Source organism: Pseudophryne corroboree, chromosome 10 (genome assembly GCF_028390025.1).
Source record: "Pseudophryne corroboree isolate aPseCor3 chromosome 10, aPseCor3.hap2, whole genome shotgun sequence".
In the NCBI taxonomy this organism is placed as follows: Eukaryota; Metazoa; Chordata; class Amphibia; order Anura; family Myobatrachidae; genus Pseudophryne; species Pseudophryne corroboree.
In genome coordinates, this window is record NC_086453.1 from 185275626 (window position 1) to 185300198 (window position 24573).

A 24573-nucleotide genomic window follows, 5' to 3' on the forward strand; every position below is an offset into this window, starting at 1 on the left:
TTACCAATTTGCACATCCCCTCCTTGCCTAGATGAGTCAGCCCGTGAGCTGCTTCAGCCAGACATGGAAGGTATGCCCTGGGGGCCACTGGTTTACCATGTCCATCCGTCCAGAGCCCTGAGGACTCCTGGCCATATCCCTTTGCCTTCCAGACTGCTCTTTCCTGTGTGGAACACAAATTCTGCATCTCACACAACTTTTGTGTGTTGATGGTATTAAATACCATCAGTTGTGTGGTGTCTGTCTGTATGGGGGTAGCAGCTGCAAGCTTTGCGGCTTCGTCTGCTCGGCTGTTACCAAGGGATATTGGGTCTTGGCTATATGTATGTGCTTTACATTTGATAACAGCCACTCTGTCGGGTTCCTGTATCGCTGTTAGAAGCCTTTTTATATATGCTGCATGCGCTATCGGTGTACCAGCTGCCGTCATGAAATTTCTGAGGCGCCATAGGGCTCCGAAATCATGTACTACCCCGAAGGCGTATCTAGAGTCGGTGTAGATATTGGCTGACTTACCCTTAGCCAATTCACATGCTCTGGTTAGGGCGACCAGTTCAGCAACCTGGGCTGAGTGAGGTGGGCCTAGCGGTTCCGCTTCTATGGTGTCTTGGTCATCTACGACTGCGTATCCAGTACACAAGTCTCCCGAGTCTGACTGTCTATGACAACTACCGTCCGTGTAGAACGTGAGTTCTGCATCTTCCAGTGGATTGTCACTGATGTCAGGCCTTGCGGTGAAATTTTGGGTCAAATATTCCATACAATCATGTGTATCTTCCTTTGCATTAAATCCTCCTTCCCCATCACTCACCTTCCACCCTTTGTGCCTGACCAGGCACACCTGGGAGAAAAGTTGCAGGATTTAATGCGCTGCATCTCCTTATGGTGATGTTTACTGGGGCCATTAATGCCAATTCCCATCTTGTAAACCTTGCAGATGAGACGTGTCTGGTTTGGGCAGAATTCAATAAGGCAGATACCGCATGTGGTGTATGGATTGTGAGGTTGTGGCCTAGCACGACATCTTCGCTTTTTGTCACTAGCAATGCTATCGCCGCAACGCTACGCAAGCATGTGGGGAGGGATCGCGCTACCGTGTCTAGCTGGGCGCTGTAGTATGCGACTGGCCTGCTGGCGTCACCGTGTTTTTGGGTTAGTACACCTGCTGCGCACCCAGCACTTTCTGTTCCGTATAGTTCAAAGGGTTTCCCATAGTCTGGCATACCTAGTGCTGGTGCCTGCGTTAGGCACTGTTTGAGTCTCTCAAATGCTGTTTCGGATTCGTCTGTATGCGAAATCCGATCAGGTTTGTTTGAAGAGACCATTTCCTGCAAAGGTAACGCCAATATGGAAAACCCTGGGATCCAATTACGGCAATACCCACACATTCCTAAAAACGTCCTGATCTGTTGCTGGGTTTGTGGCAGTGTCATGTCTCTAATGGCTTGGATTCTATCAGCGGTCAGGTGTCTCAGTCCTTGTGTTAGACAGTGTCCCAAATATTTTACCTTAGTCTGGCATAATTGTAACTTGTCTTTGGAAACCTTGTGACCTGTGTCTGAAAGATGAAACAGGAGCTGTTTCGTATCCTTCAGGGAAGCTTCCAGTGAATCTGAACACAGCAGTAAATCATCCACATACTGTATCAATACTGATCCACTCTCTGGTTGGAAAGACTGTAAACAATCATGCAAAGCCTGAGAAAATATACTTGGACTATCTATGAAACCTTGGGGTAACCGAGTCCACGTGTATTGGACTCCTCTGTATGTGAATGCAAACAAATATTGGCTGTCAGGGTGCAGAGGTACCGAGAAGAAAGCGGAGCAGAGGTCAATAACAGTGAAAAATTTGGCAGTGGGAGGAATTTGCATTAGGATGACAGCTGGATTAGGCACTACGGGGAACTGACTCTCAACTATTTTGTTAATCCCCCTTAGATCCTGCACTAGCCTGTAACCCCTCCCCCCACTCTTTTTAACAGGGAAGATGGGACTATTGGCTGTGCTGGACGTTCTTACCAGAATGCCCTGTTGCAGCAAGCGTTCTATTACTGGGAAAACTCCTAACTCCACCTCTGGCTTCAGAGGATACTGTGGGATTTTTGGAGCTATCCTACCATCTTTTACTTGTACAACTACTGGAGCTACGTTTGCCATTAATCCAGTGTCCTGTCCATCTTTTGTCCAAAGTGACTCTGGTATCTGAGATGTCATCTCTTCTACTTGGGATGGATTCCTATTTGTCATAATGGAATGTGACATTAATTTTGATGGGGAGTCTAACATGTCTCGTACCTCCTGAGCGTGATTCTCAGGTATGTCCAAGAATACACCTTCAGGAGTACAATAAATGACGCAACCCATTTTACATAGTAAGTCTCTACCCAGGAGATTAGTTGGTGCCGATGCAGCCAGCAAAAAGGAATGCTTGGTATGCAAATGCCCTATTGTAATCTCGGCTGGTTTGCTAACAGGGTAGTGCTGGACTACTCCTGTTACTCCCATGGCTGGAACTGTCCTACCAGTGGTTCTCATGCCCACTGTCGAATTTATCACTGACTTGGCCGCCCCTGTGTCTACAAGAAAGTTTAAAGTTTTACCAGCTACATTGATTGCAATCTCTGGTTCACTTCCAAGACTGGCAATCAACTTAACTGGCTGCAGATTACAGGTATGGCCACACCCCTAGTGGGTATGCTGACCTCCCTGAATCCCGCTGGCAGCGACTACTTGTGCGGGGGTTAGCTGGGAACTACCCGAGGCATGCCAATCTCTGTTCGGGGGATATCTTTTTGTTTCCCCTGTATGTGGCTCGAAACTCCGCCTCTGTGGACCCTGCTCCCAATGTCGTGTGTCGTGTCGTTGTCTAGGGGGTTGAAAAGATCTTTGTACACTCTTTGTTCTACAGTCTCGTGCATAGTGTCCCGGTCTGTTACAAGAAAAACATGTTATTACACTTGCCTTACCCACAGGATTCGGTGGTACATACGCAGGCTGCCTTGTGGTCAGCGCCTGTATACTTACGGACATCAACTTATCACTTTGCGACTCCCTGTGCCTAGTGATGTTTCTGTCGTGATCAATAGCAGCCTCTCTCAATGTGGACACTGACAGACCTCGCCAACATGGTTGTGTGGTCTGTACCCTAGCTTTTAATGTTTCTTTCAAACCATCCATCAGTACAGATACTGCTACTTCTCGATGGTTTGGGTTGGTCTTAATGTCTTCTATACCAGTGTACTTTGCCATTTCTAATAGTGCCCGGTGAAAATATTCTGTTGCCGTTTCGGACTCCTTTTGCTTAATGGAAAATATTTTATTCCATTTAACAACGGCTGGGAAATACTCTTTTAGCTGTAAATTTATCCTTTTTACATTATCCTTGTTGTACACGTCTGTAAGCGGTACATCTTTATCTAATGCGCAGTCAACTAAAAATTGAGTTGCATCGACATTGGAAGGTAAACAAGCTCTTAGCAGTATCTGCCAATCCTTGTTGTTGGGTTCTACAGTGTTACCTAGATCCCTGATGTATTTTTGGCTAGCAACTAAGTCTTTCCTGGGGTCAGGAAATTCGGACACTATTGTTCTTAATTCCATTCGGGAAAATGGAGTGTACATGGCAATGTTCCTTATGGGAGTGGCTCCAGACACATCTGTTTTTCCATTGGGAACTGCTATTACCCTTACAGGAGCAATTCTAACAGCCTCATTCTGCGTAGATTCTACAACTTGTGGTACAATTGTTTCAGTGTAGTGCATGGTGCCGTACTTACCCGTTGACACGACCTCACCTATCCCTCCGCTAGGGGCTTTCACTAATCTCGTGGGTGTCGCTGTGCCTACTGTGGTCTCTGCTATGGTGGCCGCAAGAGAGAGAGCTGAAATTGTTGCCGAATCTTCTTCTTGATCACACTCCTGAGGAAGGTTCAAAACAGGGTACAACTTGCACGGGTTAATAATAGCATGAGTTACTTGGTTAACATCATTTACATTTACAGGGTTACTAAGTGTTTGTGTTTTACAACCCAGTGCGTTTCTCTCCGCAATCAACCTCTCTCCTGCAATGTATGGTGGAGGAGGGGCTGTGGCTATCAGCTTACTGACTGCCCCAGATCCTGCCGCCAGAGCCAAACCTCTCTGTATCTCACCTTCCTGGTGCCATAACTGTAAATAATCATGATGCTGAATTCGTCTCTTTGTTGATTTTACGAGACATATCCTCCTCCTTAAATTTTGTAACACGTCTGGACTGAAGCTACCTATTCTTGGGAATTTGTCCCTGTCTTGTACAGTCATTCTCTCCCATTCATCACATAAAGATTCTGTGTGACTTCCGTATTTTTCACACATGATGTACCTTGCCGACCCAACGGGTCGGTTCTCTGAATCAACCCGAACCGAGGTTGATCGCCCCCTACCTGAACAACTGGCCCCCATAATTCTGCAGGTGTTGCTTATTCCTCCTTGGATCTTTATATCAAGGTTTTCAGCGAACCCTTACAAACAAACCAAGATGTCCTGGGCAGGCCGGCGGTGGCGGTTTACCAAGTACCCCACTTACTTCTCGCCCACGTTGGCCAGTACTGCAATAACTGTAACCAGAGCTGCTGTACCCAACCCAGGGCCCCTGTGAACCTTCTGTTTACTGGAACATATGAGGGTTACCCGAAGGACACTTACTCTTTCCAGTAAAGTTGGGGTTGTTAGATAGTTCCTGAGTGACCAGCGAACTTCCCTTTAAAAATAAAAAATTACACAAATCACGTCAGAATGTACAGATAGCGTTTGTGACCACTTTACTCTAATGGTATTAGGTCAGATTACTAACTACTGCACACAATTACGTGCGGTCCAATCGTTCAGTACATAAGCACTACTTGTCATGTACTGAAAGATCAATGGAATCGATGTTTCCGGCCGCGATTCCTTCAGCAAGAGCTTATGGCCTATATGGGTTCTGCACCAACGCCCCCAGGGGTTGTGCCACTGGACTTTTATAGCGGACCTCTTTGTCTATTTTACCTGTTACCTTATGACCTCCTGGTCTGTTACCGTCTGTTAATGACCTCCTGGTCTGTTACCTTATGACCTCCTGGTCTGTTACCTTATGGTCCGCTATACTCTAATGCTCAAATATTATTTAACCAAGGATGCCTCCCTAGCCACCGTATATGTCACTTACACGTGTGTCCCTTGACGAGTACCCGACTTTCCTTTTGGTTCAACCTCTTAAGTTATATAAACTTATGTAATAAAAACACACTCACTCAACACATGTACACTTTGTTTCTATATCTATTTCTGCGCAGAAATTGTCTTCAGTCCAACTGTGTTACCAATTAGGAGCAGGATCTGTTAAACTAAATTTCAGATTTTTCCAAAAATAGATTTGCGTTATTTACCGCGTCGCGTTATTTACCGCTGTGCGTTACTTATCGCCTTTGCGCTAATTATCGCTTTGCGCTAATTCAACTTTTCGTGACTTGAGCTACGTTGCGTAACCAGACGCTACGTTGCGTAATGTACGCTGCGTGCGTCTGCCGTTTGGATTGCGTACGCAAGTCTTTTGTTAGGGACACGTGTACGCAAAACAAAGATCCACCGTAACACAATTTCTACCTTTATCAATGTAGGTGATCCCTGATCATCTACCGCACACCACACTGACTGTCTTATCTCCCAGACAAGCCGTGTGTTGGTCTATACTTTAACTATTACCTCTACTATGAAATAACAGCAAATCTCTTTTTGCACTTTCTATCAACTATAAAACTTGGCAAACAGGAATAGTGATATACGAAATTTGAAAAAGAAATGCAGATAAATGTATGCGTGCGTGTATACGCAAGACAGAAGAGAAATAAAACAGTTTTAAAAGACACAAGCGTTTTGTTCTTACTTCCGGTTCCCGGATTCCTTCAGCACTCTTTATCTAAGCGAAGCAGACGCTTATCCCGTCAGCACTGCGAGACAACCTCCCACCCTTTGCTGGGGGGATAATGTCTGCTGATCTACCTAGTGCAGATATGAGAAGGATAGGACGAGTCCCCAATTGACAATGCTAAATTCCCTTGTCGTATAAACAACCCTTTATGAAGTCTAAGAACACTGTACGCTGTTTACTTAAGAAGTACCGTAATGGTACGCTAGTTGCGTAACGATCGCTCAGCCGTAGGCGAGACGCTCAAGCGTCACGTTCGCTCACGGCCCAGTGATCACAGGATACGTTATTGGCTATGACTAGAGTAATGATTCGCTATGGCGTAGCGGACGCTCGAGACCACGAGGAGATCACCAGCGGCGCAGACGCTCACAACGCTATACCTTTATGTCTAAACCTTATACCAATGAAATACACGGAATACCTTAATGTGAATACAGGGTGTAAGTGCAACCTTGTGTAACCTGACTAACTACAAAGCTGCTTGAGCGTCACCGACGCTCAAGTGAACACTTAACACTATAGGAAATACACAGATACTGGTTTAGGGTCCAAAGCCTATTAACTGTATTATATCTAGTATACTTGTAAAAAGGGGATAACAGTACAAATGATACACTACAATATAACAAAGACTTCCTAACCAAAATACAATACTATCTAATACAATACAATACTAGTCTAGGGGAGATACGAGAGAAAGAGAAGGGAAAGAGAGAGAGAGAGAGAGAGATGAGAGAAATTGGCTCACAGTAAGACAATGATTACGGAGAGAAACTTACGCACAAGGGTAAACGATCGCATGCGCCTGGACATCCAGCACCCGATTTTCAGCAATGAGAACCGTTGAAGAGTGAGAGCTGGATGTGGTCGGCCTGCCTATTTATGCCCCACACACAATGCAATCTCATAGTCCCTACAATCCCATTGTCCATTGGATGAAGGAATTCGACCCTGTATCACAACAAAAGGTCATAGGTTGATTCATACAGGTGGGCTGTGACGATTTCCAACAGCTCAGGTGGGTGGGAAACTAGGTTTCCCGCCGCATACCTGAGTATGTGTAAATAATAGAAATGGACATAAACTTCTTATGTCCATAACTATTCGCACGAGCGATTAATACGCTCCAAACCAACACCGGAATATTGCTAATTAAATACTCTTCCGATGGGTACCAAACACTGCTGTATGATTCCTGTTAGACCCTTCGTACAATACAAAGAGGGATTACTTTAAACAGGGACCTTCTATATTAACCAAACTTTCAGAAACTATCAAAGGGATCATGATCTATAAACTACATTAATTGTGAAAATATGTAACGAATGAGTCGCACGCTACGACTACATAAACTCTACCGTAAATACGCATACCGCGCCTGCGAGTGCACGCTATTGCGGGTATGCGCCTTCACGGGAGAGCGTACGCATGCGCAGCACGGACCAGTGTGCGGTGCAAATATGGCAACGTGCATGGGGATATTTTTCTGACTTTGACAGGGGATATGGAGGGGTGGAGAGTTCTAAATTTAAATATTCAGTGCCCTGTTTCCTCCTGAAGCCGTCCATATCCCAAGAGTACTCCAGTGCCCCCTATGGATTCAAAGAAAAGGATTTACCTGGTAAGTACCAAAATCCTATTTTTATTTTATTTTTTCTTTCAGCGGCGCTACAGGGGGCACAAATGGGGCCGTAACTGACCACGCCCCCATTTGAAGCCACGCCCCTATACTTTGCCCGGGGCGCCACAAGGGCATCAACCGGCCCCGCTTACAGCACTGAATATATTGCTGATACAAGTATGCCTGTGGTAGTTAATCTGTTACGGTAGCTTTAACAATGACCAATCTGTAGATCTTCCCTTTGTTGTTATGGGGAGATCACCCCTTCCTGCAGATGGCTAATGCAACAGGCTTGTCCAGACCTTCTTTTTACCTAGGGTCCCAGAGTATAACTATCCAGTAATGTAGACTATTTATGTTGGACATGAATTATGTGGTGGTCCTGAGTGATCCTTTTTATATTCAGAGTTTTCTTTATGCTTACAAGTATGGAGTCTCTCACAGCAGCACCTGCAGTTTATTATTGTACTTCTTACTGCGTTTTGTGCTGCAGGTGGTTGTAGAATGTTGTCAAGCTGAAGAGGGAAACTCAACATTTGCAAATCTTCTTGAAAAGGTTAAAGATGGACAGAGTATTGTTGTTGAAACTGTTCTGGCTTTGCTGAAGCTGTGCAGGGACACACATCCGAGCGTAAATGAAGCATTATGTGAGAAGGAGTCAAAGGAGACTGATACTGATACTGAGATGGAACCATCAGTGGAAACAGGTAAAATGTGAATGTGCAGTTAAATGTACATACTGGAGTATGATTCTGTAATTTTCAGTAGCTGCATTTAGCAAAGTTAATGTTAAGATGTGTTAGGTGTTTTGTTTTCTGGTTGTAATAGGGTCTGCAATACTTATGGAGAAAGAAAGAACCTTATTTGATCTCCTTATGGAACGCCGAGAAGAATTGATCCAGTGCATTACTGAGCTCAGCCCCATTATTGAGTGTCTGGACACAGCAGAGGAAGGATTTCTAACGAACATTGAGAAAAAGGTATATCAAAATGCTTCTTGTGGGGTTTTTTTTTGGGGGGGGGGGGAGTAGGAGATTGCACTGCTTCATCTGTAACTTTGTACATTTTTAAAACAAGTTGCTGTGTAGTTAAATTCGCAGCCCAGCGTCTGGTACAGATTGAGTGAGTGGTGTTGAACACCCATTTCTCTAACGTCCTAGTGGATGCTGGGAACTCCGTAAGGACCATGGGGAATAGCGGGCTCCGAAGGAGGCTGGGCACTCTAGAAAGATTTAGGACTACCTGGTGTGCACTGGCTCCTCCCACTATGACCCTCCTCCAAGCCCCAGTTAGATTTCGTGCCCGGCCGAGGTTGGATGCACACTAGGGGCTCTCCTGAGCCCTTAGAAAGAAAGTATAGTTTTAGGTTTTTTATTTTCAGTGAGACCTGCTGGCAACAGGCTCACTGCAGCGAGGGACTAAGGGGAGAAGAAGCGAACTCGCCTGCTTGCAGCCGGATTGGGCTTCTTAGGCTACTGGACACCATTAGCTCCAGAGGGATCGACCGCAGGCCCAGTCCTTGGTGTTCGGTCCCGGAGCCGCGCCGCCGTCCCCCTTACAGAGCCAGAAGCAAGAAGAGGTCCGGAAAAACGGCGGCAGAAGACATCAGTCTTCACCAAGGTAGCGCACAGCACTGCAGCTGTGCGCCATTGCTCCTCATGCACACTTCACACTCCGGTCACTGAGGGTGCAGGGCGCTTGGGGGGGGGCGCCCTGAGCTGCAATAAAAACACCTTGGCTGGCAAATATACCACAATATATAGCCCTAGAGGCTATACATGTGGTAAATTCCCCTGCCAGAATCCAGAAAAAAGCGGGAGAATAGGCCGCGGAAAAGGGGCGGAGCTATCTCCCTCAGACACACTGGCGCCATTTCTCCTTCACAGATCCGCTGGAAGGAAGCTCCCTGGCTCTCCCCTGCAGTCTACACGTCTGAACAGGGTAAAAACAGAGAGGGGGGGCACTAAATTTGGGCGCAATACATATATAATATAAAAAGCAGCTATAGGGGACATAACTCAGTTAGTCCCTGCATTATATAGCGCTCTGGTGTGTGCTGGCATACTCTCACTCTGTCCCCCCAAAGGGCTTTTGTGGGTCCTGTCCTCATTCGGAGCATTCCTTGTGTGTGTGCGGTGTGTCGGTACGGCTGTGTCGACATGTTTGATGAGGATAATGATGTGGAGGCGGAGCAGATGCCTTTAGAAGGGATGTCACCCCCTGCGGGGCAGACACCTGAGTGGATGGGCTTATGGAAAGTAATGAGTGCACGTATAGACTCCTTATATAAGAAAATCGACGGCATGCCAAATGTGGGACAGCCGACTTCTCAGCTCGTGCCTGCCCAGGCGTCGCATGGGTCGTCAGGGGCTCTAAAACGCCCGCTACCTCAAGCAGACCCAGATGTCGACACTGATACTGACACCAGTGTCGACGACGATGAGTCAAACCTGATGCCCACTAAGGCCATTCACTGTATGATTGAGGCAATGAAAGAGGTGTTAAACATTTCTGATATAACTACTGGTACCACTAAAAAGGGTATTATGTTTGGAGAGAAAAAACTACCCGTAGTTTTTCCCCCATCAGATGAATTAAATGAAGTGTGTGAAGAAGCGTGGGCTTTCCCTGATAAAAAATTGGTAATTCCTAAGAAGGTACTAATGGCGTTCCCTTTCCCGCCAGAGGATAGGTCACGTTGGGAAACACCCCCTAGAGTGGATAAAGCGCTCACACGTTTGTCTAAAAAGGTGGCACTACCGTCTCCGGATACGGCCGCCCTCAAGGAACCTGCTGATAGAAAGCAGGAGGCGATCCTGAAGTCTGTATATACACACACAGGCATTATACTTAGGCCAGCTATTGCGTCAGCTTGGATGTGCAGTGCTGCCGCTGCTTGGTCAGATAAACTGTCAGAAAATATTGACACATTAGACAGAGACACGATCCTGTTAACCATAGACCATATAAAAGACTCAGTCTTATATATGAGAGATGCACAGAGGGAAATCTGCCGACTGGCATCTAAAGTAAGTGCATTGTCCATTTCTGCTAGGAGAGTCTTATGGACTCGCCAGTGGACAGGAGATGCAGATTCTAAAAAGCACATGGAAGTGTTGCCATATAAGGGTGAGGAATTATTTGGGGATGGTCTCTCGGACCTAGTTTCCACAGCAACGTCTGGGAAGTCAGCATTTTTACCCCATGTCCCCTCACAGCCTAAGAAGGCGCCGTTTTATCAGGTTCAGTCCTTTCGGACCCAGAAAAACAGGCGTGGAAAAGGCGGGTCTTTTCTGTCCAGAGGCAGAGGTAGGGGAAAAAGGCTGCAACAAACAGCAGGTTCCCAGGAGCAAAAGTCCTCCCCCGCTTCCTCTTCCAAGTCCGCCGCATGACGGTGGGGCTCCACAGGCGGTGCCAGGTACGGTGGGGGGTCGCCTCAAAAATTTCAGCGATCAGTGGGTTCGCTCACAGGTGGATCCCTGGATCCTGCAAATAGTATCTCAGGGGTACAAGCTGGAATTCGAGGCGTCCCCACCCCACCGGTTCCTAAAATCTGCCTTGCCAATTGCTCCCTCAGACAGGGAGGCGGTGCTAACGGCAATTCACAAGCTGTATTCTCAGCAGGTGATAATCAAGGTACCCCTACTTCAACAAGGCCGGGGTTATTATTCCACACTATTTGTGGTACCGAAACCGGACGGTTCGGTGAGACCCATTCTAAATTTGAAATCCTTGAACACATACATAAAGAAATTCAAGTTCAAGATGGAATCGCTCAGGGCGGTTATTGCAAGCCTGGACGAGGGGGATTACATGGTATCCCTGGACATCAAGGATGCTTACTTGCATGTCCCCATTTACCATCCTCACCAGGAGTACCTCAGATTTGTGGTACAGGATTGCCATTACCAATTCCAGACGCTGCCGTTTGGACTGTCCACGGCACCGAGGGTATTTACCAAGGTTATGGCGGAAATGATGATACTCCTTCGAAGAAAGGGAGTTTTAATTATCCCGTACTTGGACGATCTCCTAATAAAAGCGAGGTCCAAGGAACAGTTGTTGGTGGGAGTGGCACTATCCCAGGAAGTGCTGCACCAGCACGGCTGGATTCTGAATATCCCAAAGTCACAGCTGGTTCCGACGACACGGCTACTGTTCCTGGGTATGATTCTGGATACAGTCCAGAGAAAAGTGTTTCTCCCGGAGGAGAAAGCCAGGGAGTTGTCATCTCTAGTCAGAGACCTCCTGAAACCAAAACATGTATCAGTGCATCACTGCACGCGTGTCCTGGGAAAGATGGTGGCTTCTTACGAAGCAATTCCCTTCGGCAGGTTCCATGCCAGAATCTTTCAGTGGGACCTGTTGGACCAGTGGTCCGCATCGCATCTTCAGATGCATCGCTTAATAACCCTGTCTCCAAGAACCAGGGTGTCTCTACTGTGGTGGCTGCAGAGTGCTCATCTTCTAGAGGGCCGCAGGTTCGGCATACAGGACTGGGTCCTGGTGACCACGGATGCCAGCCTTCGAGGCTGGGGGGCAGTCACACAGGGAAGAAACTTCCAAGGACTATGGTCGAGTCAGGAGACTTCCCTTCACATAAATATTCTGGAACTAAGGGCCATCTACAATGCCCTAAGTCAAGCAAAATCCCTGCTCCTACACCAGCCGGTGCTGATCCAGTCAGACAACATCACGGCAGTCGCCCATGTAAATCGACAGGGCGGCACAGGAAGCAGGATGGCGATGGCAGAAGCCACAAAAATTCTCCGATGGGCGGAGAATCATGTACTAGCACTGTCAGCAGTGTTCATTCCGGGAGTGGACAACTGGGAAGCAGACTTCCTCAGCAGACACGACCTCCACCCGGGGGAGTGGGGACTTCACCCAGAAGTCTTCCAGATGCTGGTAAACCGTTGGGAAAAACCACAGGTGGACATGATGGCGTCCCGCCTCAACAAAAAGTAAAAAAAATATTGCGCCAGGTCAAGGGACCCTCAGGCGATAGCTGTGGACGCTCTAGTAACACCGTGGGTGTACCAGTCGGTTTATGTGTTCCCTCCTCTGCCTCTCATTCCAAAGGTATTGAGAATAATAAGAAAGCGAGGAGTAAACACAATTCTCGTGGTTCCAGATTGGCCAAGACGAGCGTGGTACCCGGAACTTCAAGAGATGCTCTCAGAGGACCCGTGGCCTCTACCTCTCAGACCGGACCTGCTACAGCAGGGGCCCTGTCTGTTCCAAGACTTACCGCGGCTGCGTTTGACGGCATGGCGGTTGAACACCGGATCCTAAAGATAAATGGTATTCCGGAAGAAGTCATTCCTACGCTTATTAAGGCCAGGAAAGATGTTACGGCAACGCATTATCACCGCATATGGCGAAAATATGTTGCATGGTGCGAGGCCAATAAGGCCCCAACAGAGGAATTTCAACTAGGTCGATTTCTGCATTTCCTGCAAGCAGGAGTGGTTATGGGCCTAAAACTAGGCTCCATTAAAGTACAGATCTCGGCTCTGTCGATTTTCTTTCAAAAAGAACTAGCTTCAGTACCTGAAGTTCAGACTTTTGTAAAAGGAGTGCTGCATATTCAGCCCCCGTTTGTGCCTCCAGTGGCACCTTGGGATCTCAACATGATGTTGAGTTTCTTAAAATCACATTGGTTTGAGCCACTAAAAACCGTGGATCTGAAATATCTCACGTGGAAAGTGGTCATGTTATTAGCCTTGGCTTCAGCCAGGCGAGTGTCAGAATTGGCGGCTTTATCATGTAAAAGCCCTTATCTGATTTTCCATATGGATAGGGCAGAGTTGAGGACTCGTCCCCAATTTCTCCCTAAGGTGGTGTCAGCGTTTCACCTGAACCAGCCTATTGTGGTGCCGGCGGCTACTAGTGAATTGGAGGACTCCAAGTTGCTAGACGTTGTCAGGGCCCTGAAAATATGTTTCCAGGACGGCTGGAGTCAGAAAATCTGACTCGCTGTTTGTCCTGTATGCACCCAACAAGTTGGGTGCTCCTGCTTCTAAGCAGTCTGTTGCTCGCTGGATTTGTAGTACGATTCAGCTTGCACATTCTGTGGCAGGCATGCCACAGCCAAAATCTGTAAAGGCCCATTCCACAAGGAAGGTGGGCTCATCATGGGCGGCTGCCCGAGGGGTCTCTGCTTTACAACTTTGCAGAGCAGCTACTTGGTCAGGGGCAAATAAGTTTGCAAAATTCTACAAATTTGATACCCTGGCTGAGGAGGACCTGGAGTTCTCTCATTCGGTGCTACAGAGTCACCCGCACTCTCCCGCCCGTTTGGGAGCTTTGGTATAATCCCCATGGTCCTTACGGAGTTCCCAGCATCCACTAGGACGTTAGAGAAAATAAGAATTTACTTACCGATAATTCTATTTCTCGTAGTCCGTAGTGGATGCTGGGCGCCCATCCCAAGTGCGGATTGTCTGCAATACTTGTAAATAGTTATTGTTAACAAAAGGGTTATTGTTGAGCCATCTGTTGAGAGGCTCAGTTGTTTTCATACTGTCAAACTGGATATTGTATCACGAGTTGTACGGTGTGATTGGTGTGGCTGGTAAGAGTCTTACCCGGGATTCTAAATCCTTCCTTATTATGTCTGCTCGTCCGGGCACGGTGTCCTAACTGAGGCTTGGAGGAGGGTCATAGTGGGAGGAGCCAGTGCACACCAGGTAGTCCTAAATCTTTCTAGAGTGCCCAGCCTCCTTCGGAGCCCGCTATTCCCCATGGTCCTTACGGAGTTCCCAGCATCCACTACGGACTACGAGAAATAGAATTACCGGTGAGTAAATTCTTATTTAAATTCTTGCCATGTAATAAACTTTGGATTTGGGCTTCAGGATCCTCTAAATTGCAATTGATTATCTTTGTGGCATTGTAATCATGGATTATTTAGCAGTATTTGCGTTTCAGAGAGGTTTGACACTTTCCTACCTTTGTTTTATTGTCTCATTTTATCCTTAATGTGTTCCACTTAGTAAACAAAACTCATTAACTGTATATGTTTCTACCTCTTAAACAAAAACAATGTTGCTTTCATGCCTGACAAGGATTTGGAAGTACCAACACCCCCTTACCCCTCCCACTCTGGTTTTTGATAGTATACAGAGTTGCAGCTTTAATGTTCTACCACCGCTTCAGCAAAGGTGCGGTTCTGAAGCATTTACAGATGCCTGTTTTCATTTTCTCTTGCAGCAAGGCAGGGCGACACTCAACCATGGGATTTCAGGTTGGGGTTGGAGATTGGCACCTGATGTAAATTGTAGCTTGTAATCTAAGCTCCTCCCTGCTGCATCCCCATGATTCCAGTTTTCTTTGGGTGCTTCATGGAGTAGGCCATGTTTTGGTTGAAGGTGTTGTCACGGTACACGGTGGTAGCGCAATTTTCGAAGGGTCTCTGCAGCGCTCCCTGCTATGGAGTGCGTATGCTTGCGCTGGGTTCTCTGGCGCTCCCAGTGTAACCCCACACACTAGGGGGAGGCTCTACTCTTAGGTCGGAGAGTAGAAGCTGTGAAGGGGACGTGGCCTAGAGCAGCTGATCTTCCTACCCATTGTCCAGCATCTGTAGCTAAAAGGATCTAATAGCTGCAGTTACATCTCCAAGCAGGCTCTTTAAGGGCTGGAAAGCGCATTGTAGTCTCCCTACGCTTCGCTCCTCCGTGATGAATGGTGGTAGCCTGCTTGACCGCTAAGTACTCTCCTGTCGGTCATTATTAATTATTTCTCTATCGTCCTAGTGGATGCTGGGGTTCCTGAAAGGACCATGGGGAATAGCGGCTCCGCAGGAGACAGGGCACAAAAAGTAAAGCTTTAGGATCAGGTGGTGTGCACTGGCTCCTCCCCCTATGACCCTCCTCCAAGCCTCAGTTAGATTTTTGTGCCCGGCCGAGAAGGGTGCAATCTAGGTGGCTCTCCTAAAGAGCTGCTTAGAAAAGTTTAGCTTAGGTTTTTTATTTTACAGTGAGTCCTGCTGGCAACAGGATCACTGCAACGAGGGACTTAGGGGAGAAGAAGTGAACTCACCTGCGTGCAGGATGGATTGGCTTCTTTGGCTACTGGACATTAGCTCCAGAGGGACGGATCACAGGTACAGCCTGGATGGTCACCGGAGCCTCGCCGCCGGCCCCCTTGCAGATGCTGAAAAGAGAAGAAGGTCCAGAATCGGCGGCAGAAGACTCCTCAGTCTTTTTAAGGTAGCGCACAGCACTGCAGCTGTGCGTCATTGCTCTCAGCACACTTCACACGGCAGTCACTGAGGGTGCAGGGCGCTGGGAGGGGGGCGCCCTGGGAGGCAATGTAAACCTATTTTTTGGCAAAAAATACCTCACATATAGCCTCCGGGGGCTATATGGAGATATTTAACCCCTGCCAGAATCCGTTGAAGAGCGGGAGACGAGCCCGCCGAAAAAGGGGCGGGGCCTATCTCCTCAGCACACAGCGCCATTTTCCCTCACAGAAAGGCTGGAGGGAAGGCTCCCAGGCTCTCCCCTGCACTGCACTACAGAAACAGGGTTAAAACAGAGAGGGGGGGCACTAATTTGGCGTTAGAAATATATAAAAAGATGCTATAAGGGAAAACACTTATATAAGGTTGTCCCTATATAATTATAGCGTTTTTTGGTGTGTGCTGGCAAACTCTCCCTCTGTCTCTCCAAAGGGCTAGTGGGTCCTGTCCTCTATCAGAGCATTCCCTGTGTGTGTGCTGTGTGTCGGTACGTGTGTGTCGACATGTATGAGGACGATGTTGGTGAGGAGGCGGAGCAATTGCCTGTAATGATGATGTCACTCTCTAGGGAGTCGACACCGGAATGGATGGCTTATTTAGGGAATTACGTGATAATGTCAACACGCTGCAAGGTCGGTTGACGACATGAGACGGCCGACAAACAATTAGTACCGGTCCAGACGTCTCAAAAACACCGTCAGGGGTTTTAAAACGCCCGTTTACCTTAGTCGGTCGACACAGACACGGACACTGAATCCAGTGTCGACGGTGAATAAACAAACGTATTCCTTATTAGGGCCACACGTTAAGGGCAATGAAGGAGGTGTTACATATTTCTGATACTACAAGTACCACAAAAGAGGGTATTATGTGGGATGTGAAAAAACTACCTGTAGTTTTTCCTGAATCAGATAAATTAAATGAAGTGTGTGATGATGCGTGGGTTCCCCCCGATAGAAAATTATTGGCGGTATACCCTTTCCCGCCAGAAGTTAGGGCGCGTTGGGAAACACCCCTTAGGGTGGATAAGGCGCTCACACGCTTATCAAAACAAGTGGCGGTACCGTCTATAGATAGGGCCGTCCTCAAGGAGCCAGCTGACAGGAGGCTGGAAAATATCATATAAAAGTATATACACACATACTGGTGTTATACTGCGACCAGCGATCGCCTCAGCCTGGATGTGCAGAGCTGGGGTGGCTTGGTCGGATTCCCTGACTAAAAATATTGATACCCTTGACAGGGACAGTATTTTATTGACTATAGAGCATTTAAAGGATGCATTTCTATATATGCGAGATGCACAGAGGGATATTTGCACTCTGGCATCAAGAGTAAGTGCGATGTCCATATCTGCCAGAAGATGTTTATGGACACGACAGTGGTCAGGTGATGCAGATTCCAAACGGCACAAAGGTGTATTGCCGTATAAAGGAAGAGGAGTTATTTGGGGTCGGTCCATCGGACCTGGTGGCCACGGCAACTGCTGGAAAATCCACCGTTTTTACCCTAAGTCACATCTCTGCAGAAAAAGACACCGTCTTTTCAGCCTCAGTCCTTTCGTCCCTATAAGAGTCATATTTGCCCAGGGATAGAGGAAAGGGAAGAAGACTGCAGCAGGCAGCCCATTCCCAGGAACAGAAGCCTTCCACCGCTTCTGCCAAGCTCTCAGCATGACGCTGGGACCGTACAGGACCCCTGGATCCTACAAGTAGTATCCCAGGGGTACAGATTGGAATGTCGAAACGTTTCCCCCTCGCAGGCTCCTGAAGTCTGCTTTACCAAGGTATCCCTCCGACAAGGAGGCAGTATGGGAAAAAATTCACAAGCTGTATTCCCAGCAGGTGATAATCAAATTACCCCTCCTACAACAAGGAAAGGGGTATTATTCCACACTATATTGTGGTACTGAAGCCAGAAGGCTAGGTGAGACCTATTCTAAATCTAAAAAAAAAAAAAAAAAATTTGAACACTTACAAAGGTTCAAATCAAGATGGAGTCACTCAGAGCAGTGATAACGAACCAGGAAGAAGGGGACTATATAGTGTCCCGGGACATCAGGGATGCTTACCTCCATGTCCCAAATTTGCCCTTCTCACTAAGGGTACCTCAGGTTCGTGGTATAGAACTGTCACTGTCAGTTTCAGACGCTGCCGTTTGGATTGTCCACGGCACCCCGGGTCTTTACCAAGGTAATGGCCGAAATGATGATTCTTCTTCGAAGAAAAGGCGTCTTAATTACCCCTTACTTGGACGATCTCCTGATAAGGGCAAAGTCCAGGGAACAGTTGGAGGTCGGAGTAGCACTATCTCGGATACTGCTACAACAGCACGGATGGATTCTAAATATTCCAAAATCGCAGCTGATCCTGACGACACGTCTGCTGTGCCTAGGGATGATTCTGGACACAGTCCAGAAAAAGGTGTTTCTCCCGGAAGAGAAAGCCAGGGAGTTATCCGAGCTAGTCAAGAACCTCCTAAAACCAGGAAAAGTGTCAGTGCATCATTGCACAAGGGTCCTGGTAAAAATGGTGGCTTCCTACGAAGCAATTCCATTCGGCAGATTTCACGCAAGAACTTTTCAGTGGGATCTGCTGGACAAATGGTCCGGATCGCATCTTCAGATGCATCAGCGGATAACCCTATATCCAAGGACAAGGGTGTCTCTCCTGTGGTGGTTACAGAGTGCTCATCTTCTAGAGGGCCGCAGATTCGGCATTCAGGATTGGATGCTGGTGACCACGGAGGCCAGCCCGAGAGGCTGGGGAGCAGTCACACAAGGAAAAAAATTCCAGGGAGTGTGATCAAGTCTGGAGACTTTTCTCCACATAAATATACTGGAGCTAAGGGTAAATTTATAATGCTCTAAGCTTAGCAAGACCTCTGCTTCAATGTCAGCCGGTATTGATCCAGTGGGAAAAACATCACGGCAGTCGCCCACGTAAACAGACAGGGCGGCACAAGAAGCAGGAGGGCAATGGCAAAAACTGCAAGGACTTTTCGCTGGGCGGAAAATCATGTGATAGCACTGTCAGCAGTGTTTCATTCCGGGAGTGGAAACTGGGAAGCAGACTTCCTCAGCAGGCACGACCTCCACCCGGGAGAGTGGAAACTTCATCGGGAAGTTTTTCCACATGATTGTGAACCGTTGGGAAATACCAAAGGTGGACATGATGGCGTCCCGTCTGAACAAAAAACGGGACAGGTATTGCGCCAGGTCAAGAGACCCTCAGGCAATAGCTGTGGACGTTCTGGTAACACCGTGGGTGTACCAGTCGGTGTATGTGTTCCCTCCTCTGCTTCTCATACCTAAGGTACTGAGAATTATAAGACGTAGAGGAGTAAGAACTATACTCATGGCTCCGGATTGGCCAAGAAGGACTTGGTACCCGGAACTTCAAGAGATGCTCACAGAGGACTTATGGCCTCTGCCGCTAAGAAGGGACTTGCTTCAGCAAGTACCATGTCTGTTCCAAGACTTACCGCAGCTGCGTTTGACGGCATGGCGGTGGAACGCCGGATCCTAAGGGAAAAAGGCATTCCGGAAGAGGTCATTCCTACCCTGGTCAAAGCCAGGAAGGAGGTGACCGCACAACATTATCACCACATGTGGCGAAAATATGTTGCGTGGTGTGAGGCCAGGAAGGCCCCACGAAGAAATTTCAACTCGGTCGATTCCTGCATTTCCTGCAAACAGGAGTGTCTATGGGCCTCAAATTGGGGCCCATTAAGGTTCAAATTTCGGCCCTGTCGATTTTCTTTCAGAAAGAATTGGCTTCAGTTCCTGAAGTCCAGAAGTTTGTCAAGGGAGTATTGCATATACAACCCCCTTTTGTGCCTCCAGTGGCACTGTGGGATCTCAACGTAGTTCTGGGATTCCTCAAATCACATTGGTTTAAAACCAGTCAAATCTGTGGATTTGAAGCATCTCACATGAAAAGTGACCATGCTCTTGGCTCTGGCCTGGGCCAGGCGAGTGTCAAATTGGTGGGTTTTTTCTCAAAAAAGCCCATATCTATTTGTCCATTCGGACAGGGCAGAGCTGCGGACTCGTCCCCAGTTCTCTCCCTAAGGTGGTGTCAGTGTTTCACCTGAACCAGCTTATTGTGGTGCCTTGCGCCTACTAGGGACTTGGAGGACTCCAAGTTGCTGGATGTTGTCAGGGCCCTGAAAGTATAGGTTCCAGGACGGCTGGAGTCAGGAAAACTGACTTGCTGTTATCCTGTATGCACCCAACAAACTGGGTGCTCTTGCTTCTAAGCAGACTATTGCTAGTTGGATGTGTAATACAATTCAGCTTGCACATTCTGTGGCAGGCCTGCCACAGCCAAAATATGTAAATGCCCATTCCACAAGGAAGGTGGGCTCATCTTGGGCGGCTGCCCGAGGGGTCTCGGCTTTACAACTTTGCCGAGCGGCTATTTAGTCAGGGGCAAATACGTTTGTAAAATCCTACAAATTTGATACCCTGGCTAAGGAGGACCTGGAGTTCTCTCATTCGGTGCTGCAGAGTCATCCGCACTCTCCCGCCCGTTTGGGAGCTTTGGTATAATCCCCATGGTCCTTTCAGGAACCCCAGCATCCACTAGGACGATAGAGAAAATAAGAATTTACTTACCGATAATTCTATTTCTCGGAGTCCGTAGTGGATGCTGGGCGCCCATCCCAAGTGCGGATTATCTGCATTACTTGTACATAGTTACAAAAATCGGGTTATTATTGTTGTGAGCCATCTTTTCAGAGGCTCCGCTGTTATCATACTGTTAACTGGGTTCAGATCACAGGTTGTACAGTGTGATTGGTGTGGCTGGTATGAGTCTTACCCGGGATTCAAAATCCTTCCTTATTGTGTACGCTCGTCCGGGCACAGTATCCTAACTGAGGCTTGGAGGAGGGTCATAGGGGGAGGAGCCAGTGCACACCACCTGATCCTAAAGCTTTACTTTTTGTGCCCTGTCTCCTGCGGAGCCGCTATTCCCCATGGTCCTTTCAGGAACCCCAGCATCCACTACGGACTCCGAGAAATAGAATTATCGGTAAGTAAATTCTTATTTTCCTTATTTTATGATTTAGTTATTTTATTGTGTAAGTATTTAATGATTTGTGACTCAGTGTACCGCCATTTTAGTCCACTGCACTGCAATGTCAGGTTGCTATGGGGAAGAGTGGTCTCTGGTGGTGTGCAAATACATAACTAAGTACCTATATATTGTTGTGTTTCACACTCGCCTATCTGTATTTAACTGTATATATTGCTGGGTCGCCCTCACCTACGCTTATCTATGTACATTATATATTACTGTGTCTCACACTCACCTATGTGTGTTTCTCAGTATATACTGGAGTGTCACACTCCTGTAGGTGTATCTATTTACTGTGTCTCTCACTCACTTATGTGGGTACATCGGTGTATGTTGCGGAGTTACTCTCACCTATGCGTATCTATGTACGCTAAATATTGCTGTGTCTCACGCCTATGTGTGGTTATCAGTGTGTCTTGAAGGTGTCAGGAGTGCTGCATCTTACATGGCAGAGCCAGCATGCCTGGCAAAAGCAACTTCTTGTGCTTCAGCAGAAGAAACCGGATACCGGTAAACTGCCATGCCATTTCCATTGCCGTGGGTTCTAGTTTCCCCTTCACCAGAGGCAGTGTGGTCTGCATTGCTGCCTCGTGGCACTGAAATCAAGGGTTCATCCCACTGAGCACTGGCATTGGGGAGTTGGTAAGTTCTCCTGCGTACTGGCTCTGGATAAACACTTGATAGGGAATGTAGCTCAGCTAGTGTCTGCTCCACACATGCCTGAAGCTATGGGGCAGTTGGCTTCAGAGTTTACAAAGTTTCCTTGTGTATGGCAAAATATATTAAGAATTCTCGACTCCGCACATGTCTCCGTCTTACAGAGGTCCAGGTTCAGAAGGTGAAAAGAGCGAGATTCCGTTTCAGATAGAATCCAAATTCTTGTCATCCTGAAGAACTTTCTCAGGTCATGTGATTGAGGACTTGGGTAACTAAGCGGAAACAGGTCCTTTTCTCCTCTTGTTCAGACCTCTGTTGTGCCGTTTAGTCAGTTTTTTTTTCTTCTATTCCTCGTGATTTTTCTTCTCTTACATTGGCCAAGGGATGTTCGGTGGCGCTATTCACAGAGTGCATGGCGCTTCGAGTTCAGGACTCCGCATCTTTTGAGATCTACTTTACAAAAAGCTTGACAGTTGTCTCAAGTCTCTCTCTTTTTATTGGTTTTAGGACTGGTTTCTGCCTTTGGCCGGCCTCAGGGGCTGACACTTGTGCCGACACGGTCATTGCTGTACTCCAAAGAACTTGTTTGTGACACTCTGGGACGCTTCTAGGGACAGTGGAGGAGTCTATTTGGGAGACCGTGCAGAACAGGGCTCAGGTGGCACCATTAGTCTCCGCTTCAGCTATCAACACTGGGCAGACCCTTTTGCTCCGTGCTTAGTACGCAAGTCCTGAATCCAAACATTTTCTGGAGTACTATGGGCGCTCAGAGGCCAAGAATCCTATGACACCTAGTGCCTAACAAGGTCTTTGCCCATTCAGTCCAGTTGGAATTAGGCAGATGCCTACTCCGTTTAAAGTCCACTAGGTGGAGGAGTATTCAGATAACTGGGTCCTGGACATTGCTTTCATGGGTTCTGTACTCGACCTTTGGGTTCTCCATTTCGCTGCCCTTCCCATAATGTGGAGAACTTAGTGACCTTAGACCCGGCTATATTTTTTTCTATTTTTATACGGGTTATTCTCAGTCACTCTACACTACAGCAGCGGCATATGTCACTCGTCATGTTAATACAAACAGCGCCACAGCACCTGCAGAAGCTCCTTTCCTTGGTACAGATCTTGTTTTGGCATTCTCAGTGGTGTTCATTCCAGACGTAGGAAATTGGAAAGCAGACTTGCTCCGCAAACGTGCTTTTCTCCCAGAGTAGTTATCTTCCGTCAGGTTATTCAGATGTGGGGCTTACTTGAGGTAGATCTCATGGCCTCTCGACACAAATTAAGGACTCAACGCTTTTGCGCAATATCCAGGAATCCACTGGCTTTCGTGATGGAAGCCTGACTGTTCCGTGAGTTTTTCATCTAGCATGACTGTTTCCAATTAATCGAATGTTGTCTCTGCTAATCAAGCACATGATAGACCACCGGGTGACTGTGATTGTAGTAGTTCCAGATTGCCCACGCAGGTCGTAGTACGCCAACATTCTCAAAAGGTCAGTCTGACCCGAGTGGCGTTTTCCACTTTGACTGAACCTGCTGCAACAAGGTCTGTTTGTACACGAGGACCTTTTATTCAGTTGGCTTTAATGGTCTGGCTTTTGAAAGCAAGTTTTAAAGCGAACTGTTAATCTCATGCGTGGTGGAATCTGGTTTTCATCTCGCACTTACCACAGTTTTTTGAAACTACATCTTGTGAGGTGAACAGCATGGTTTAATCTCCAGGCGTTGCTTGTCTCGTTTCATGGTCTTACGTCAGTCGGGTTTGGAGGCCGGCTTCAAGCTTGGTGAATCAGCCAACTCTTGGTGAAACGCATGTCTGAGCAGGAGGTCCAGGTCCTGTGCACAGGACCCAGGACATAAGGCACAGCATCTCTGATAAGTATACCATTTACTTGCAAAATCATATGTACCTAATTTCAGTACTTCAAATCACACCTTCTCCTTAAGAAGGCTTGTGATATATTTTTGTTAGTATTCCACACATGAGCTATATTTGTACCTGTACACCAACCCCCTGCAGAATTGTCTGCTTTGGAACAGCTATTTAACTCCCCAGCCAAACTAGCAAAAGGCAAAGGGTCAGAAAGCTCCGAAGACACATGTACATCCATAAAATCACCAGTATTGTCAACTGGCTCTTTACTTCTCACATCTGTTGATAAACGTGATTCCTACAATTTCCAAAAATGAGGAAAATCCCTCCCTATTATGGCCTCATGCACCAAGGTGGGGACCAGTCCTACTTTAACCATTGCTGACCCACAACAAGTTTCTATATTCACTTCAGCAGTGACATAATGTTGGGTATCCCCATGTATGCAAGTTACCCCAATAGGTATTTGCTGGACCTTTAAGGGGTTCACTAACCCAGCTTTCACGAGGGTAACTAAACTTCCTGAATCTAGCAAGGCCTCTACCCGGTTACCCTCTAAGAACACATCACACATTTGTTTTTCCAGTTCAGGTGAAGGTACCACAGTACAGGCTAACCTAGCAAAGAAAGACATTCTGCGACATTCAAAGGCAGCATCACATTGCATGGGTTCTTTTGCGTGACTGGGCAATTGGCAATAACATGACCTGGCATACCACACCTAAAACATTTAACCACACGATTATCAACCCGTTTGGGCAGCATAGACCGTTCTAGCCCCATTGGCCTATCTCCAGGGCCAGTGTTTACAGTCTCTCCAGGCTTGCGTTCTCTTAACCGCCTAGCAACATTTTCCCACGGAACAGTCTTACCAGTCTTTACTGAAGGGCGCTGTCGAGGATCTATGGGGGTTGGCCTCTCTATCCTGACGCTGTTGCCTCCAATTTTCCTCCATTGCCACCTGCTGCTCTCTGTTGGCCTCCTGTTGTAGTCCCCAATTTTCCTCCATAGCCACCTGCTGCTGTCTGTTGGCCTCTTGCTGAGCCGCTGTAGCTTGCAGCAGGGCTTTAAGCAGTTCCTCCATGTCGACAGATATTTCAGGCGGCTTTGTAGCTGCTTTCACCCAGGACATATAACAAACACTCGG

At 47.3% G+C, this 24573-nt stretch overlaps 1 protein-coding gene across 2 annotated transcripts in view; it reads left to right on the forward strand.

Moving 5' to 3' along the window:
- The window catches only part of ZBTB40 (zinc finger and BTB domain containing 40), a 368246-nt gene that overhangs the window by 151077 nt on the left and 192596 nt on the right, over positions 1-24573 (forward strand). For both annotated transcript variants that reach the window (XM_063942961.1, XM_063942962.1), the window contains 2 exons: positions 8064-8277; positions 8399-8550. In XM_063942961.1, the coding sequence (XP_063799031.1) occupies positions 8064-8277; positions 8399-8550 (366 nt within the window). The remainder of the gene's footprint in view (positions 1-8063; positions 8278-8398; positions 8551-24573) is intronic.